We start from the raw sequence: 18,165 nt of genomic DNA on the forward strand, positions 1-18,165 counted from the left end.
CTGAGTTTACAAATGAATAGTTTTGATCATATTTGACACTTGGTTAGCCCATCTTACATTCAGTACCTTTACATATGAACCGTCCAAAACACTTTTGGACGGCCGAGATATGCTCGGTACCTCTGCCAAGCACCCCTGCTTGGCAGGGTCTCCAGGTCCCTCACAAACATAGAAATTGAACGAGAGGAGCCTCCTTGAGTCTTGACTTTCCAAAATATTCTAGGTTTGTAGCCGATAAAAAAGGGTAAAATCCGCACAGGCCGGCAAAATCTTTGAACGGGTGATCATTGTATTCATTTACAAATGAGTCCCCAAATTGTGCAGGAATCGCAAACACGTCTTAGACCAAGTCAACCACATACAGTTCAACATTTTTAGGATCAAAAAAAAAAAATTACAGTTCAACATTTTTGTTTTGTTTTTCAAAATTTTGTTTTGGAAAATGATTTTCGCACTCCAATTTTTGATGATGACACTCCAAAATTTATCTTTTAGTGTGCATACTATGTATAATTTTTACACTAAAAGACAAGTTTTTGAGTGCCACCATCAAAAATTGAAGTGTCAAAATCATTTATCTTTTGTTTTTGGTGGGTGTAATTTTAGTTGTGTCCAAGGTCTGGCAACCTGGTCAATGGTGAAATCCAATCTTGTGGGAACTAGGGAATCTGGGTTATGTGTCCAACCGGGTCACGAAACGGATCCATTTGGAACCCAACTCATTAATCAAAATATGTCATACAACTCTATAAGTCATGGAGAACACCAAACTATGAATGATTCCAATTGGATGACATCTGATCAACATGATATTATTGAAAATTGTCGAGATCTAAAATATGAACAGTTTTGATTATCGAGTCAAGTCCGGAAATAGCCAAAAAAGGGCTTGGGTTGGACCCTCCAACTCATTTGGAAGAGAATTGGAGAGGAGCTAGACCAGAACCAAACTATTCAAACTCGACTCGTGTCCAGTTCGTTTAAAACTCATTCAAATCTCCCGTTACATACAGAAACCCGTTTTAGACAAACCTAAAACTCGACTCAATAGCTTGTACCATCTGAAAAAATCAACTTACTTGAGTTCCTTACTACGCCTGCAAATACGTACACGAGCGACTATAGTATCCTCCATTAGTAATCTATTGAAGCATCCAATGCATTGAATGCAATATTGGAACATCCCTAACAAACTGTGGATTCGGAGACCCCACAGTGCAGGGGTGCACTTCAGAGTGTAGTGTGGCATCTAAGTTGTCCAAAAGTGTTTTCAATGGTCCGTATTTAAAAAAGACAATAAACTGTATGAAAAGGAGATTAAAAGTACTTTCTAACGAGTAATATGTCAATAGTACCGTTGAATATCTCATAGATTAACGAAGATTCAAGTGATCTGGGAGTTGAATTTTCTACTTCCTGAGAAAATGGACAACACACACCAAAAAAGTATGATTCATTTATTGAATTTCTACTTTGCAATGGCCATTTAGCCACCGCTACTGTTTCAACCCCAGTTTTGTCACAACTTTAATGTATGCATTATTTGCAGCTCTGTTAAGTGCAACTTCCTTCTTGGCACGACACTTACCTCTTCCCTTAAGATTCTTATCCACAATGACTTCGTAAGCACCTTCTTTCGACCACAGATCAACCAGTTGTAGTTTCAATCCGTGCTTTTGGCAAGTCTCGTAAAGCTTCTTTACAGGATGTGTTTGTAGCACTTCCGGAGTGATTATAGGTTGCAAGAGCCCTTTAGCTACCTGCAATAACATGCATACTAGTGTATAATGCCTTACAGCAGCATGTAATCAACAATGCTATAAATAAAAGCCAAATTAACAAAAAAGATAAATTTCTAGACAGCAAATATCTTATCAAAAGGAGCACTGTAACACCTTCAGGAACATATGCAGAAGCACAGTTGTCAATTTACAAAACATGGGAGCATTCCATCAGAAACTGTTTAGTCACCTAAAAGCAAGCTGTAAATATCGCCTAAAGAAACGCAAGAAATAGTCTCGCTCTCACTCTCGTTTTCCTCTTTTTCTCCCCCCTAAAAAAAATGGTTTCTTAAGGAAGCAACAATCCATACCAGAGTCACATTTATATGCATATGGTGATTAAGATATTTTAACTCCGCCTGTGCCGTGCTTAGAGTTTTATCTTTTTAACAGCCAGTCCCAAGCCCGGATAAAGGAGGAGGATTGAGTTTTAGGTAGCTAACAACCAACCCGTAAAAGCCTCATTAGATCTTTATTACAAGAATCCTAATATGAATTAAGGAAGGATTTGGGCTTACTAAATCCTAAGTGAACATGTATTCCTGGATAGAGGAGCTCAATGGAAAAATAGGATTTATGTAGCTGACCCCAATTGATTGGGCAAGGCTCGGTTTGGTTTGGTTTCACTAACTCAGATATTTTCCTTTACTTCTCCTCCTCTGACAAGATGTGCATGTTTGTCATAACTTTCTGACTGACATTTACTTGCATGGGCATGAGCATGTGACTTTAAAATGCTGATCCGAAACATCAAGAACAAGCAGCTGGATGGAAATGTCGTGTGCTAGAGGAACAAACCTCCCAAGTGGTTTCAAGTGAAGAATTGCTATCGATGAATATGGCCCCAATCGTGGATTCAACAACATCAGCAAGGACTTTTGGAGCATCGATCAGTCCATTGGAATGCAAAGGATACTTTGGAAGAGCAGCGACAAAATCTCCTATCTGTAGAGAATCAAGATAAACTCTGTTACCAAAAGCAGATAATACATCCTCACCATACACTTCAATTCTAAACCTGACTATAAATGTTTTGAAGTAAGCGAAACTTGAATCATCACTACATACAGAATATAATCAGTGGAAGGTACTATCATTCTCATATCTATAAATTTAGTACTTTGACATTCAGTATTGAAAACTTCCAATGCGATTTTTCAGTTTAGCGAATAACCCCCAAGTAAAAGGATACAATCATTCTCTTGTAGTTTGTCGCACAAGCATAATGAAAGAAAGCCATGTAAGACACAGCTTAGAGTTTACGGTTAGAAAGAGAATAACTTCAACTCAAGTCGCATTACCTATCCTGGCAACTTTTCTTTCCTTTTGAGTTCCATACCCATATAAATTGGAGCTGGATGGCTCCAATCTACATGTGTTCCCACGAATTAAATTGAGTTCAACAAGGTTGACTATCAACTAAAATACATCCTCAACTAAGCCTACGACAAAATGGTATACCAGACAACAAGTTCAGCAAGTATTACAGTTTTATAGTTCCATACTCCTGTAAGCAACAAAATTGCAGAATGAGCAAGATTTGCCACTTACTTGTTTACGAAGCACAGGTTGTCTAAGCCGTAAATATTTGTGCAACTTATTCTTGACAGCAACACGTGCAAGCTTCTCTGTGTCCACATTGGCTGAACGGAGAGAACTCAGCGCCCCTGGTGGAAAGTTTGGATACAAGAAATACTGCTCTTTCGTGATCAAAATATTCAATACGGAGTCCCCCACATACTCAAGTCGCTCATATGATAAACATTTTTCCTGGTACGAAGCATGCGTAAAGGCTTCCTCTAATAAATCTGAATTCTTAAAAGTGTACCCTAAGATCCCTTCCACTTCTTGAAGCCTGGGTAATGCCTCAGTCCTCAAATTATTCTCCTCCTTTTGAAGAAGTAAAGAAATCTTGTTAAACAAGACATTTGTTGCCTGCTCTTTTACTCGCCTGGCCCTTAGGAGATCACCCAAAGAAAACCCTGTACAAAAGCATAGACCTCATTATACGAGTTATCTACTCAGAGTAAGAGGGGATGTGTCAAAGATTTAATGAAGTTCTCTGTCAATGCAAGGCTGGTAAAAATACAAACTAAACTTACAAAATAATATTAACAATAAGTGTGAATGATCAGGGCACACACTTCTCATGCCATAAATCTCGTGCAATTGGGTAAAAGCTGTTAATTACCTCTCTGAGAAATGAAATTTTGAAATGTGAAGGTATATTTACGCACAAAGCCAAGTGAGAGAATAGTGGTTAAAGTATGACCGTCATATGCAAGGGGGGGGGGGGGGGGTGTGGGTTGGTAAAAACTACTTGTATCCTACTTTCCAAATACTCTCCTCATGTTCTCCTGCATACCTAATGAGATTGGAGGGTGAATTCTGTTTTTGTGAAATGACAATACAAATCTAAGGAGATTTTTTTTGATAAGTAAAAGATATTATTACCGACAAGGCAATAAGAGAATGCCGGCCATGTACAAAAAAGGCCACAAGACAAAGAGGCCTTATACACTCCTATGAGACTGAAAAAGCTCAAACCAATCTAAAAATTGGTCAAGAGACAAATAACATTCTCTCTTGTCCCAATACAAGCTATTCAACAAAAAACTTTCAATTTTAAAAAAAGCTTTTCGACCCCTTCGATGCATCTTGAATTTCTTTCACACCATATAACCCACATCAAACAAAGAGACATCATGGCCCAAACCCACTTCCACCTTTTTCGCACTCTAGCACCTTTCCAAGCAATTAAGAGTTTCGTGACATTCCTCGATAAGACCCATTGCATACCAAACCAAGAGAAACCAAATTCCAAAGCTCCTAAGCCACCGAGCAATGAACAAGGAGGTGATTGACCGTCTCCGCATCCCTTTTGCACATACAACAGTAATTCCCAATGATTCTCCGTCTTCTTATCAAATTATCGATGGTAAGAATCTTGCCTTGGGCCGCACACCAAACAAAAAAACTCACCTTAACCGGTACAGAAGTTTTCCAAATTGCTTATTTGCTTGCAAAGGAAAGGATGAATTACCCCACCCCCCCCAGATAACGCATTATAGTAGGATTTTACCTGAAAAGCTCCGGATGAAGATAAACTCCAACGCAACTCATCCTCCCCTCCTCCCAACCCTCAAACATCATTACGGTAGAAACACGACTAACCAGCTAGTTTCACACAAGTCACACGACTAGTCAATAAATCTCACGATCCATAAGAGTGCTCATATAGACGTAACATGAACAAATTGGAATAAAACATTGTAAAGTAAGTTGAGGGTACACCAACTCGACAAAGGGGTCGACCAGTTGGTAAATGCTTGGGATTTAGGAATTTGCTTCCTCTCTTAGAATGTCCCAAATGGCACAATCAAAACTAAAAGATTTCTAAAGCAAGCAATGTTGGTCCAAAATATGGCTCACAATGGCATAATCAAACTCACCAACCCCTGAACCAATAACCAAATTTTGGCCTTTGGATAACCAAAACTAGCAACTTTTATCTCTTTGACTGATCAAATTTAATGGGTACCACACTCTCTCTCTCTTTTCTTTCTCTCTCCTCCCATCACTATCAATGGACCCACCCCTTACATTTATTTCCAACTCTCTCTTGTCACTATCTCTCTACAAAAAATGGGTTTTTGATTATGGACCATTGTAGGACTTCACGTTGTTAATATTAGCTACACCTTACATGGATAATCAAAAGATGAGGTATTCAATTTTTGTCATGCCATTGTAGATACCCTCATGTTGGTAACGTCATAAACTCTTGGAAACGCCATAAACTCTTGTAAGATGGGATTGGTCATGAGTCAAGGTGCGCGTTAGCTGGCCCAAGTACAACCCGAGAACTTTGGCTTATCAAAAGAAGTATGGTTAAGGGCGCAATTCGGGAAGTAACCGTGGGTTCTACGAGATACTCTCACTGATTCCGTGCTAAATTCCACGCATTTCCTAGCCAAGTCTCATTCAAAAAGCTCACAATCAACTCTACACTAACCCGAAAAGATGAAAAACCAAACTCTGCACAATTACACGCAACACACAAAACCCAGTTCAAGATAGATGTAAAATACAGATCTCACACACGTATCTGAGAGAGAGAGAGAGAGAGAGAGAGAGAGAGAGAGACCCTAACCATGATCGCGAAGGCGTGTGGAGAGGGCTTTGATAGGTTGAGCGGAAAACCAATTCTTGGAGGGAGAGAAGAGAGAGCGCATCCATGAAGACGGCGCCATTGAACAACCCGTGTTTGTCTGCATTTAACAACACAGCCCTCTTGGTCTGGTCTCTCTCTGGACTGAATCTATCTGTGAAAGAGTGGAAATTTTAGCCATCAGTGTTGTTGCCAATTCCTCCAAGTAGTTAATACGGAGTAGTATATCATTTGGGGAAGAAAGTTGAGGTCAAAGACAGACAGAGGAGCTTCCTGTCTTTTTTATTAATTGTCTTTTGGTTTGATTTTGAAAGGAGGAAGGGAACTACTCCAACTCCACTATGAGTGCAAATTAACTTTATTTCGTCATTTCTTTTTATGATAGTATATTCCTTCATTTTTGTTTTTGGAGAAACTAAAAAAGAAAGATAATAAATATATACTCTTCCTCTAATTTTCCTTTTAACTCTCTAGATTTTTTCCTTCTTTCCTCTTTCCTTTCCTAATTCCCAAACACAGCACTCCTATAAGCTATATTTATCTTCCTTCCTAATAAAAAGAAGACAATATTTCTCTTACATTTCTGACATTATTTTGGCTTCTAAAATGGTTTCCTAAACTTTTTTTTGTTCAAAAAATACTCCGTAGCCGTTTCTCAAGATTAGTGCAGAATTTAATCTTGGTTTGGCTTAAATAAGCTACTTGATTTATTTTTTTCACTTTGTTTGTTTTGCTTGAAATTTTTGTGAATTATTTGTTCGTCTCGACAAGAGAAATTAAAAAAGAAAAAAAATTATGATCCAAACTTAAAAGTTTGAAATAAAGACAAAAATAAGCTAAAAAAAAATTACTAGTATCTTTTTTGACCGAAGAAAAGCTTACAATAAACACTGACCACGCAATACAATAGTTTGTTGACCAGAAACAAATTTATACTGTAATATAGTTTGGACTTTTGGTGAAAGTATGGCATAAGTTGCAACCCTCAACATCTTTTGAGTTCGTTGAAATGACTACGTCGCAGAAGCTGTAGATCATGGAATGATGATCTCTCTCCATCTTTGAAATAGATTGGAATCAAGTAAAAAAAAATTACCAACTAATGTGTTATTTTTCATTTTGGTCATTTCTGGCCGTTTACACCGAGAAAACATGAAAGACTTGGCGATGAGCTCTGATACGCAACTCTTCTACAGAGCATTCGATGAACACGAAAAATCGAGGGATTTTACACTTCTCCACTAATATCAACTGTCCTGAAACAATGCATATCTACATGCAAAAAATAACAAATATACAATTACATAGTTGTATTTTCAAATCTTCAACAAGCTTTGTCCGGGTACTGTTCACAAGCAGTTGCTCTACCTCCCAGACATCAGATTGACTAAACCTTGGTTTTCATAGAAAGAGGCTACATCCCAATCTTCTGTTGTCGATGAAAGAGTCGTAAGCGCCACCACAACCAATCTCATGCTTGGCCTTAGTTGAGGGTTCTCTTGAGTGCAAGCTCTGGCGAGCTGAGCCACCTGCAACCAGATTGGTCACAAAAATCCATGAGACTTATTAGATCAGCTTTTAGCTTTTTCTCTCTTTCGAGTTTGTGCCAGCTTGTTTAACACAGTATGTCAGTATTTATTTCTTATGGGTAAAAATACCTTAAATAAGCTGGAAAAAAGTTGATAACTCAGAAATTCTCTTTTGATACTTTAGGCTTCCGTTTTGTGAAATCAGCTTTTACCATGACCAACAAACCTCACTACAACATGAACTATGAATGTTCTTTCTATGAAGAAAACAGGTACCTTGCGAATTGAATCGAGAGGGTAGTTATCTCCAAGCCTAGGATCCACCAGCCTGCTAAGGTCTTCTCTTGGATCTTGCTGACTAAGCACTTCATCAAACTATGAACAATTAGAGGCACAACGAAAATTAGCTCATCAGAACATGCTGGACAATATTTCCAGTAGCATAATTGGAGTTTTTCCCACTTAAAATATAATCAGCAAAATAGAAGGATGCAAGAGAACTTACTAAAGCAACGAGGCCCTTTGCGTCAGCCATCGAATCACCTGCCTTGACTATGGCCTCCTTGGCTGAAATAAGCTCATAGAGGACAACCCCAAAAGCGAAGACATCAACTTTGGGAGAAACATCACCGAATTGAGCATATCTGCAAACAAGAACGGTGAAGTTGATCCATCATCCATGCCCTTTAGAGAAATGCCAAAACCTAGTTCTTTCTATAATAGCAGGCAAAGATTGGATCAGCAAAAAAACTTTTTCCAATTTATTGATCGAAAACTAAGATTCTTAAGGGACAAAAAATAGTCATCTAAAATGAGAGAAAAATAGAGAAGTGAAATGGGTATTAGTGACAAAATAGACAACAGACAATTCACCTACAGTAGAAAGAACTTAAAAGAAAACACCATAATTACATATAACAAGAAGTTAAGGTAGGAAGTGTACAGCCCTCTAGAACCCTGCTAACCATACATACATCTGTGCACAGATTTTGTTGTGGGGCCCACCACGGGTCCCACACAAATGATCTGAGCCGTTCATTAAATGTAAAATATTTTTTCAAGGGTCCCCGTAAAAAATCAGCTCAATCTAATACCTATAAGTGCTTGATCCAATCATCTAAATTTTCATTCAGATTTCCGGGTAATGAAAAGTTAGATGATTAGATCAAGCACCTATAGGTATTGGATTGATCTAATTTTTTACGGGGACCCTTAAAAAAATGTTTTACATTTAATGAACGGCTCAGATTATTTGTGTGAGACTCGTGGTGGGCCCCACAGCAAAATATGTGCACAATCTGTGCACAGATTGTCTGTGTGGACAGATTTACACTTAAAGAAAAGGAAAGGATTCTTAAAGTGAACACCACATCAATTAAACAGAAGGAACTATCAAGTCTCAAGTGATAATATTACAGATAAGACAAACATATATTTGTGTCAGAACTCTCTAATATAATCAAACTCAGGACTGTACTTGCACGTGGTGCTCGCATGAGTTTAAGATTGATTTACTTAGACACGTCAATTTTGGTATTGTCTAATGAATTTACACCAATGTCCCAAAGCAATTGAAAAAATACAGAACCCAAGGCGATGGCTTTTTTTTATTCTTTTTTCCTGTTTTAATTTTCCTTTTCTGTGCTAGTTGGTCCCTGCACTTATCTTTCCTTCAAGGCTGAACTATGTCAGCCCACAAAATTAGTGTAGAAAATCATTTTCACTATGTCAACAACTTTCATGAAGCGTGGACTTGTTCTGGTTCACATAGAAGAGTGCAAAAATAAATCAGACCGGTTTACTAAGGAAAACATAAAGCAACGCTTCTCTCGCAAAACATCCCCAATCCCAAGGTTTATAATTGGAGTTGAATTTACTTTACCATTAGTAAACATCAAAGTTATCTTACTCTGGAGGCATGTATCCGAATGTTCCCACAAGACGTGTTGGCAGTGACACCCCAACCTCAGTCAGCTTTGCTAAACCAAAATCTGCAACCTGAAAAGAAAATTTCAATAAAATAATGATGAACCAACTTTTACGCGGTCCACAACAACACACGACAAGAAAAAAGCGTCAACACAACCTTGCCATGGAAGTTCTTGTCTATCAAAATATTTGCTGATTTTATGTCACGATGTATATAGACAGGAACAGTATGCTCATGTATGTATTCAAGCCCTCTCGCTGAGTCAAGTGCGATTTGCACTCTGGTAGACCAAGGCAGGGGTTCATTGCCTGGAAACGTATAAAGGTATATCATAATTGTTCTAGAGCACTATATAAAGACTTGCCATGCACATGTTACCTGATCCACGTAAATGTTCGCTCAAATTGCCATTTTCAATATATTCATAGACTAGGAAAAGAGAGCCCTCAACACAATACCCTATCAAACGCACCTGCATTAGATGCCAAAGAGTAAGTTACAGTGACCAAAGTACAAAATGGAAAAAAAAAAAAGAAAGAAAGAAGAAGAAGAAAAAAACTGACTTTTCGAAGACTAACCAGTAAGAAGACAAACAAAAATTTAACCATAGATGAACACTTAAAACAATTCCATCGACAATAACTATATGGAAACCAAACCTAAAATTGCATATGATAGTGCAATCTAAAATCCACCTCCTACCATTAACTAGGCGCATACTTTTTCTTTGCCACCCTAATTACTCAAGCATTCCATCTATATCCCACTTCCATGAAAACAAATTAGTATCTTCCATATTGCTTTTTCACTACTAGGCAAGAACAATATGCTGGCTTTCATGGAAACAACTGTAACATCCCTAAATAGTTGGCTACAACTATTTAAATCCTTTGAGATCAAATCTTGAAGTTCTAGCAAGGTGTAAAATGCCAATACCACTTCAGGAGGAAAGTTCTCAAACTTTGCAAGCAACAGTAAGCCTATCATTGAGATACAATTCTATTGATTAACTGCCTACCGATAGAAAAAGACAATACCAGGTTTAGGTGATGAACACGTGTTAAAACCTTCAACTCAGCAAGAAACTCTCTTGAAGCTTGCATAGCCATCTTCTTTATTGCAGCTTTCTGCACAAGAGTTCCTCAGGAAGAATTAGCAAAATTCACATGCATATTTCAGATCAGAAATGAGCACAACTGTGGAAGGCTGAACCAAGGCTGGACCTTGTATTGGCCCAAGAAAGGGAAGCAAGCAGAGCCAGAGTTTGGGCTCTCCCGGCTGGCCCCGCGTACGTCGTCTGGGCTAAGACCCAGCGTAGTGGACAGGGCGGCCGAGTGGAGGTGGGCCGGACAGAAGGGTCCGACTCACCAGTCTATGGCCCAATTTGTTGGCCTAGCGCCCAACCCTTCCAAGTCGGTCCTTATGGGTCGGGTCGGTTTGGCCCATGTAGAGGCCACATGGAGCTCCTTCCTGTTGTTTCCGGAGAGGACTGGAATGTTTAAGAAGGAAGACGGTTATTCGTGACGTCACGGGCTTGTGCCGTGCATCACGGCCACTCTTGGCTTGGAGAGCAAGTACGTTGGCCTATATAAGTGGAGGGATAAACCCTAGAGAAAGGTACGCAACCCTATGCTCTGAAAGCAATCTCTCTCTCTCTCATGTATTCTAACTTGCTCGTCGGAGGGGCGGGAGGCGGCCAACCGCCTCACGCCTTGGTGCAGGTTCCCAGCAGAGCGAAGGAGGGACGATCCGGAGAAGCTGTGAAGAGAAGCCGCCACTCACAACAACATTGGTAAAACCAGTCAAGAAACAAAGCTAATTATATCAACACACTGCAAAGTGTGAAGTTAATCAACTGGTATCTATTTTTCTTTTTCCATTTTGTTATGCCAAGTGATGAGATTAACAACTACGAACCTCGCCTCGCAACTCAGCGTAGTAAACGGCCCCAAATCCCCCTTGGCCAATCTTATTAGCGATATTGAAGTCATTAGTTGCCTTCGCAAGTTCTTCATAAGAGAATTCCACAGATTTGTCCACTGTTATGCCGGCAAGGCCTGAAGAAGCACCGCCAGAGGAGCCTGTACCATTCCCATAAGTACCTCCAGGAGCTACTCACAAGCAAGAGGATAATGCGTCAGGGTAATTGATATTCAACATCACCATACGGTCCATACCCAAATTCTTTGCAGCATTTGAGTTGGACAAAACATGTAGATCCACAAGGAATGTGCTTCAGAACATGCATTAGTGTAAGAGAAATGAAATATGTGAAAAAAACCAAGGGAAAAGGTCTAGGAATCCAGCGTTCCAAGGCATACACAGAAATATCTGGCACACGTAAAAACCACAGGAACAACCAAAGAAATGACTCCCATAGTGTATAAAATTTGAGGATTCTCCTTAAAATTGGTTTTTCAAAATTGAAAAGTATGTCAATACTGGTTTCTCGTTCTTCAGCCAAGAGGTAAATGAGTTCAAAAGGGAATTCCGAGTCCAAAACATCCATGGAAATAAGAAATAAGGAATAAGGCAGGAAGTAGGAAGACGTACTTCCTGCAGTATCAAATGATTGATCTTCAGGTGTTGCAGAAAGCAATACTTGATCTTGCACTTTCTTCTTTCTGTAAAGTCCAATATATACTGAAAGCCCCAACAACAGCGCCCCTGCCACTCCTGCTACAGCTATCCCAGCTATGACTCCAACTGATAATCCTGCTCGTACAAAAGGTGACAAATAAGCTTAAAAGTAGCAGCAAAGATCCATAATTATCCTCCTGTATTTGCATCAGTGGGGTAATTAAAAGTGAACAATCCAGCAAAAGCAAAGAAGACAGGCACCTGAGCTGCAAAGGAGAAAAGAATATGTAAGTATCACACGTTAAATACTTATAGACTGGCAAAAATAAAAAAAGAAGATGTATCAAACTTCAAATACAACTTACCTAGATTCCAAGGGCGGATAATTTCCGTTTTTATCTGCAAACAAAACAGAAATGCTTAGTAAGATACCAAAACTCTTGAAGCATTGTAGTCACAGTGAGGGTGCTAATCCATTTGTTCTACTTCTGTTTTATATCAAAGCCTTTGTTGTACTGGTTCATCTAAACCAAAACCTAAATCACTGAATGCTCTTCATGTCATTGAACTCAAAGTGAATCATGCAGTAATGACTAAAGTTGCCAAGCATATTACATGACACAACTGATTTTATTTAGAAGCTAGTATTATAATGACCTTATTCAAAGGTTTTGCTGAGGGAACGCCTAGGGCATATGAAAATCTTCTAGAAACAAATGCCAGAGGCCTATAATTCCATTCTTCAGTTTGACGATAAATCCTAAACAAAATCACCTAGGGGCGTTTGGCCGCACATTGAGAATCAATTCCAGAAAATGCATTATCGAAAATAAGCTGGAGAATGGAGAATCCAAAAATCACCACCAGAGGAGCTAATTGGATTCTCATTTTACATTCTTCATTCCTCAAGTTGTACAAGTCAGATACTTAATACCCACCAAACATCCAAATGGTGAATGTGTCCGCTTTTGGGGAAAGCAGCAAGGGCAAACCCCACACACACGAGTAGGGAGGAATGGGATACTTCTATCAAAAGTGTCAAAAAGCAAATCAATTTTTTTTTTGCTCGGCAACCAAAGTTTAATTTTCATATTATAGTTCCAAGCACTACTCTCCTAAAAAATATATACTTTACACATATCATCCAAATACTTTTACAGATTTTGATTATAATCTCAAAAACAAACTTTTACAAATCAGAATCTAAAAAATAATTGGCTCCTAAATACCCCTTAGTTATATGGCATCCTCAATTGGGGTTGGCTAAGTGATCTTGTTTGATCATGCCGTGTTGTCAAAAATAAATGTTCAATTAAGTGTTTTTTTAAACAACATATCATTTGTCTACCATATCATCCTATCAATATAGGCCTGTCCCTAAAAAGCAACAACCTTGTCGATTTTCTTTAACATTCATCAGTTCATCTTCTTGTAGTTGTTGTGCACGATCAAAATATCTCCATCAATTTTCTCTCAACTTTCTTTCAATTAATGCTACCCCTACTAATTCGCAACTACTTTCATTTCTAATTCTATCTTACCACACCCTTGCTCTAAAACCTCATTTTTCATGACCCAAGTTCATGGAAAATGGCTCAGAGATCCTCCCAACCAATTCAACGCAGTTTCCTTTGTGGAAAGCCTCGAATCAGGATAAAAACAATGGTTAATTTCCATTCCCCGCACTAACTTGTTATTCCTAGACCTTAGGCTCGATAATTGCCTGCTATGTGGGGGACAGGTGACTCTTACTCAGTGAAGCCAAAACGACATTGCTAAAAATACTCTAGTAGATGTTAAACACACAATGACATTAAATTGACAAAATCCAACTGCGGTCAACTATGCATCCAAATGAAGTGTTCTGAGTTGTCAATAAACTTTGGTATATAGCGTAAATAACTTAAATCCATGCTACTTTCTTCGAATTATTCCTATTCTAAATCCACCATATTCACATGGATTGCATCCCAACTCTTCAATCCTAAGCAAGGTTTTTAAATAGCGGTACCGAGACACGTAATGGTACCGGTTGCAGTGAACGGTATTGACAGTATCGAACACTATGTAACGAGAATCGACCACAGAGGTTGTGAATTTTTTAAAGAGTCAATTTTGACCAAACACACACAAAAAAAAAAAAACTTTAGGGTGCCTATATCAGCCATAACGGTGGAGTACCGGGAATGGTGCGCACACCAGCCCTTAAATCGGAAACAAACCATTACATAACAAGAACCGGCCAATACGCAAACGGTCCGAGATTCCTCGGTATACAGAGGATCTCCTTTGACATTCAAAACCTTGATATTAAGCTAAAGCACAGAAAACAACAACTCACCTCGGCCCGGAATATACACCAGCCCACTCCCCGCGCTAAAATCCACACCGGGGTTATAACTCTGCAGCAAATCCGCCGTGAGGTTCGAGGCCGCCGCCACTGACTCCAAGGTCTCCCCCTCCCGTAGCGGGTACGTGACAAACAACCCGTACTCCTTCGACACCGCCGCGTTCCCGCAGGAGCAGTTCACCGTCACGTTCACCACCCCGTTATCCGGAATGTTGGTCGCGGGATAGCTGTTTGACCCCTCCAAAAAGACTGCCGTCGTCAGGTTCGCGTAGTATTTGCTGGCAATGGTGGAATAAGTGTCGCCGGAGTGGACGGCGTACTCGAAGACGTGGGCGAGGAACCCGGCGTCTAGGCAGTCGCATGGGAAGGGCACGTTGATGCGGATGCCGGAGAGGACGCTGTTGGCGTTGGAGATCTGGTTCTGGTCCTGGATGTCCTGGACGGACCCGTTGGTGACGTTGGCGATGAAGGTGAGGTTGGAGCCCGGCCAGACGTAGTAGGATCCCAGGGCTAGGTCACAGCCCTTGGAGCACTGGGATTCGGCCGGTGGGAAGACCGAGATTGCCAGCAGGAGAAGCCCTAGCAGTCGAAACCCTAACATGTTGGGCGTGGTGTGGTATCATCTGCTGATATTCTGATCTGGTGAGAGAGGAAATGGATGAGAGAGAGAGAATTATTATTGCGTTGGTAAAGTATTGGTAGATAATTTGACTGTGGCCGCGGTTATGGAGGCGTGTAAGACCGGCCAAACTGAAATTTGCCGCCGCCGCCGCAGTTTTATTACAGTTGACGGCGAGCTGCCTTTGGTAAAAGAAAGTTACCCGCCGTATTTTTCTACTAGATTCTAGTCTCTCTGTCGGAGCCCCCATCGACTCTTTTCTGATTCCCTGAGGAGCCTGGGAATCTATTAACAGAAAACGCGAAAATCTCGTCCATCCATTTTTATAATCAACGATTGATATATGTTTTTAATTTTTATCGATAATAAGTATTTTTTATCGTTAATAGTTTGTCTTTAATTTGAATCTTCAAAACACTTTTGAATTGCTGAAATTAGCCTCCATAAACTTTATTTTCGAGAGGCTCTGTTAAAAAGTTTTTCTCGATAATTGAAATTTTCATTTGTTTCAAAAATCAAGTTTTTTTTTAAAATGATATGAGTCAATTTGCATGCACTTCGAATTATTTTGGGACCATAAACCCAACTTAATTCCACTAGCGAGCAAAGGATCCTTATGGACAAGTCTTAAAGAAGTTGATAGCGCTTGAAAATTTTCGAATTTAAAATCTTTTAGTTATTGAAAATTATGTCGATCATATATCATCTAGTAGAAGTCTGTACATCGTTATTAGAAAATGGATATCGATCCAATGTGGCAACATTCCTTTTTTGAGATGACTGAATTTATACAGAAAGTCTACGCCCACTGTTCAGTATTTACCGCCCCTCCCATTATTCTCAATTTCACTGTCCCAAAAGTATTTTGAACGATCTGAATTTTTGAAAACTCTTTCAAGGAAGATTTACTAGATCTTCCTCTTCCCTGAAAGAGTTTTTAAAATTCAAATCATTGATTGCCGAGACAGACGGTAAAATGTTAAGCAGTGAAACAAAACGGTGAGCATAGCACCGCTGAAATTTATATCAAGTGATATCTAATCATTACTGTAGTTTTTGGTATGAATTGTGTTTTTAATGAGATTTAAAAAAGACAAATCCCGATCATTAAAATGGAACTCGAAAGCGCCTCCAAATGGCCCAAATTGGATTGTCAGTTGTACGAAAAAACTGGACATCAATGGGATTATCAATTACCATAGAACTATTTATCTTCTTTTTTTTATGTCATGTTTTTATTCTAATGAAATTATTAGAGCTCTTTAACCAATTAGAAGTAGCTATCAAAAAAAATACCCGCAAGGCATTTGTTACAAGCCAACTACATATTTTTCGATAATAATATGTTTAGGTCAGCTTCCGCGTAGCTTAACTAATTTTGGAGCCGTAAAGTTAATGATTGGATAAATCCTCAATGATCCCTAGAGTTTAGCGTGTCACGTAATCAACAATTACATGTACTATTTGATTTGAAAACAATTATTCAAAAGATTATGAACTGGTAAATGGGAGGATAAACTGGGTTGGGCCCTCAATTTTCTGTAAAAGGGACTGCATTTCGGGCTCTTATATTCACACTTATTTTTACCGCTGGAGTGTACTATGTTTGGCTTGGCTCTTATATTCACACTTGTTAGTACTGGCCTACTGGCTCGAAAGGAACTCAAGAGTATTTATTTGGTGGGAGCACTAAGAGACCAGATGGAATTTTAGTTTGCATACAAGAAAATTTGAGACTTGGAATCTGTACATGGAGGAATATCCCCAACTCAGTAGAGAACCAAAGTCTATATGTAATCTTCAGCACATCTCTTCCAAAATGCTGGGGAATTCTGTCCTTTAGGGTTTTGATTTCTAGTACTCTTAGGGCCCGTTTGGATACGGAATAAAGATTAAGGGTATTAGTTATGAAGGGGGATAAGATAGTAGGAGGTATTATATAAGAAGGGTGGGTCCACATTGATGTGACAGAAGGATTAAATAGTACTTGGTTTGGATGGGGGATAAAATAGGGGAATAAAGTTGTTTTGTAGTTGAAGGAAGAGAGAAGGGGTATTATCCGGGCAAAAGTGTTACACACACAACGGTTGTGTAAAACACAACACACAACCAATCTCTAGCCGTCCATTGCTGTAATAAATGGCCAGGATTTGCTCAAACTCTTTCCCGAAAAAGTTAAACTTTTCCTTGGAAGAGTTTTTTTAAAATCTAGACCGTCCAAATACATCTAGACGGTCAGAATTACGCACACAACCAACACAACGGTTGTGCAAGTAGTATGTTTTCTATCCGATGTATTATGTATTATGTAATTACTCCATCCATTTTACTTTCCAAACGAGGTCTTAAGACTGGACCCACGGACTAAAAGGGGATATAACAATCTCCCTACACAATATCCCATCCAAACAAACCCTAGTATGTTACAGGCTTTCTTTGTAAAGTTTGATCGTAATGGTTTCCTCCCCCGAGTGGATAAACCCACACGATAATTTGTTAGTAGTATTTCAAAGCAAGTGAACCCCAAAAAATATTGAGGAATTTTTGTGCCGGAATTAATGACAGGACGGAAGAATGTTAGGAACATGCACCAACTCCTAATAAGTGTTTATGCTTTGAATATGTTCTAGAGTCAAAGATTGAACTAGTCACAAGAATTTTTTGACTCGTCAAAAAAAAAAAAAAAAACTAGTCACAAGAATTCAAAGTTCCCAACTCGATCGTGGTCTATCTAATTGACCAGTTTTCTCATTTGACCTGGTAAATTATTATTGCATTCCCTAAAAATGATTTCGTCTTATGGAAGTTTAATGTATGTAGAATAAACACACACTATATAATTTATTTCTTTTTCTGGCGAAAGACTCCCAACCAATCATCAAACATATGTACATATACATGTGTCTCTATATACCAGGTAAATTCAAGGATGGAATCAAGATTTTGTAAACGTGGAGGCCAATATATGAACATAAGATTTTGAAATTTCAAGGTCCAGGGATGTCTAAAGCGTTTAATTATTTAAATAACACTCAATACAAAACACAATATTTAGGTGTTTTCTTAACAGATAAAAAACAAGCAAAAGGTGAAAAATAAAAATTTCTCAATGCGTTATCTCAACCATGTATCATAATGGAATGTGATGCTTCTATAGATCTTTAAAGTCATCGATGATTGTCAAAACGGATCTTCATTGCAATTT

The 18,165-nt window shown here is 38.9% G+C and overlaps 2 protein-coding genes across 2 annotated transcripts; both read right to left on the bottom strand.

Moving 5' to 3' along the window:
- Nucleotides 1-1,341: 1,341 nt before the first annotated feature.
- LOC131330685 (ribonuclease 3-like protein 3) lies at nt 1,342-6,282 on the bottom strand. The gene is made up of 4 exons (XM_058364359.1): nt 5,935-6,282; nt 3,333-3,763; nt 2,580-2,726; nt 1,342-1,760 (listed from the first exon to the last, which is right to left on the bottom strand). The coding sequence occupies exons 1-4, from the start codon at nt 6,056-6,058 to the stop codon at nt 1,497-1,499; spliced, it is 966 nt and encodes a 321-aa protein (XP_058220342.1). The 5' UTR covers nt 6,059-6,282; the 3' UTR covers nt 1,342-1,496.
- Nucleotides 6,283-7,034: 752 nt separating this feature from the next.
- On the bottom strand, nt 7,035-15,183 carry LOC131330708 (lysM domain receptor-like kinase 3). Its single transcript, XM_058364384.1, has 12 exons — nt 14,333-15,183; nt 12,357-12,390; nt 12,253-12,257; nt 11,965-12,126; nt 11,329-11,522; nt 10,449-10,538; nt 9,790-9,883; nt 9,568-9,719; nt 9,391-9,479; nt 7,987-8,125; nt 7,758-7,856; nt 7,035-7,481 (listed from the first exon to the last, which is right to left on the bottom strand). The coding sequence occupies exons 1-12, from the start codon at nt 14,940-14,942 to the stop codon at nt 7,317-7,319; spliced, it is 1,833 nt and encodes a 610-aa protein (XP_058220367.1). The 5' UTR covers nt 14,943-15,183; the 3' UTR covers nt 7,035-7,316.
- Between the last annotated feature and the right edge of the window lie 2,982 nt (nt 15,184-18,165).

Source organism: Rhododendron vialii, chromosome 6a (genome assembly GCF_030253575.1).
Source record: "Rhododendron vialii isolate Sample 1 chromosome 6a, ASM3025357v1".
In the NCBI taxonomy this organism is placed as follows: Eukaryota; Viridiplantae; Streptophyta; class Magnoliopsida; order Ericales; family Ericaceae; genus Rhododendron; species Rhododendron vialii.

Coding starts and splice junctions, on each gene's coding strand:
- LOC131330685 (XM_058364359.1), bottom strand. CDS start 6,058: ATGCAGACAAACACGGGTTGTTCAATGGCGCCGTCTTCATGGATGCGC. Junction 3,764..5,934: donor CACACGCCTTCGCGATCATG/GTTAGGGTCTCT, acceptor GCTTTTGTACAG/GGTTTTCTTTGGGTGATCTC. Junction 1,761..2,579: donor CACTTGAAACCACTTGGGAG/GTTTGTTCCTCT, acceptor ATGTTATTGCAG/GTAGCTAAAGGGCTCTTGCA.
- LOC131330708 (XM_058364384.1), bottom strand. CDS start 14,942: ATGTTAGGGTTTCGACTGCTAGGGCTTCTCCTGCTGGCAATCTCGGTC. Junction 7,857..7,986: donor CAAAGGGCCTCGTTGCTTTA/GTAAGTTCTCTT, acceptor AATTGTTCATAG/TTTGATGAAGTGCTTAGTCA. Junction 7,482..7,757: donor CTCTCGATTCAATTCGCAAG/GTACCTGTTTTC, acceptor ATCTGGTTGCAG/GTGGCTCAGCTCGCCAGAGC.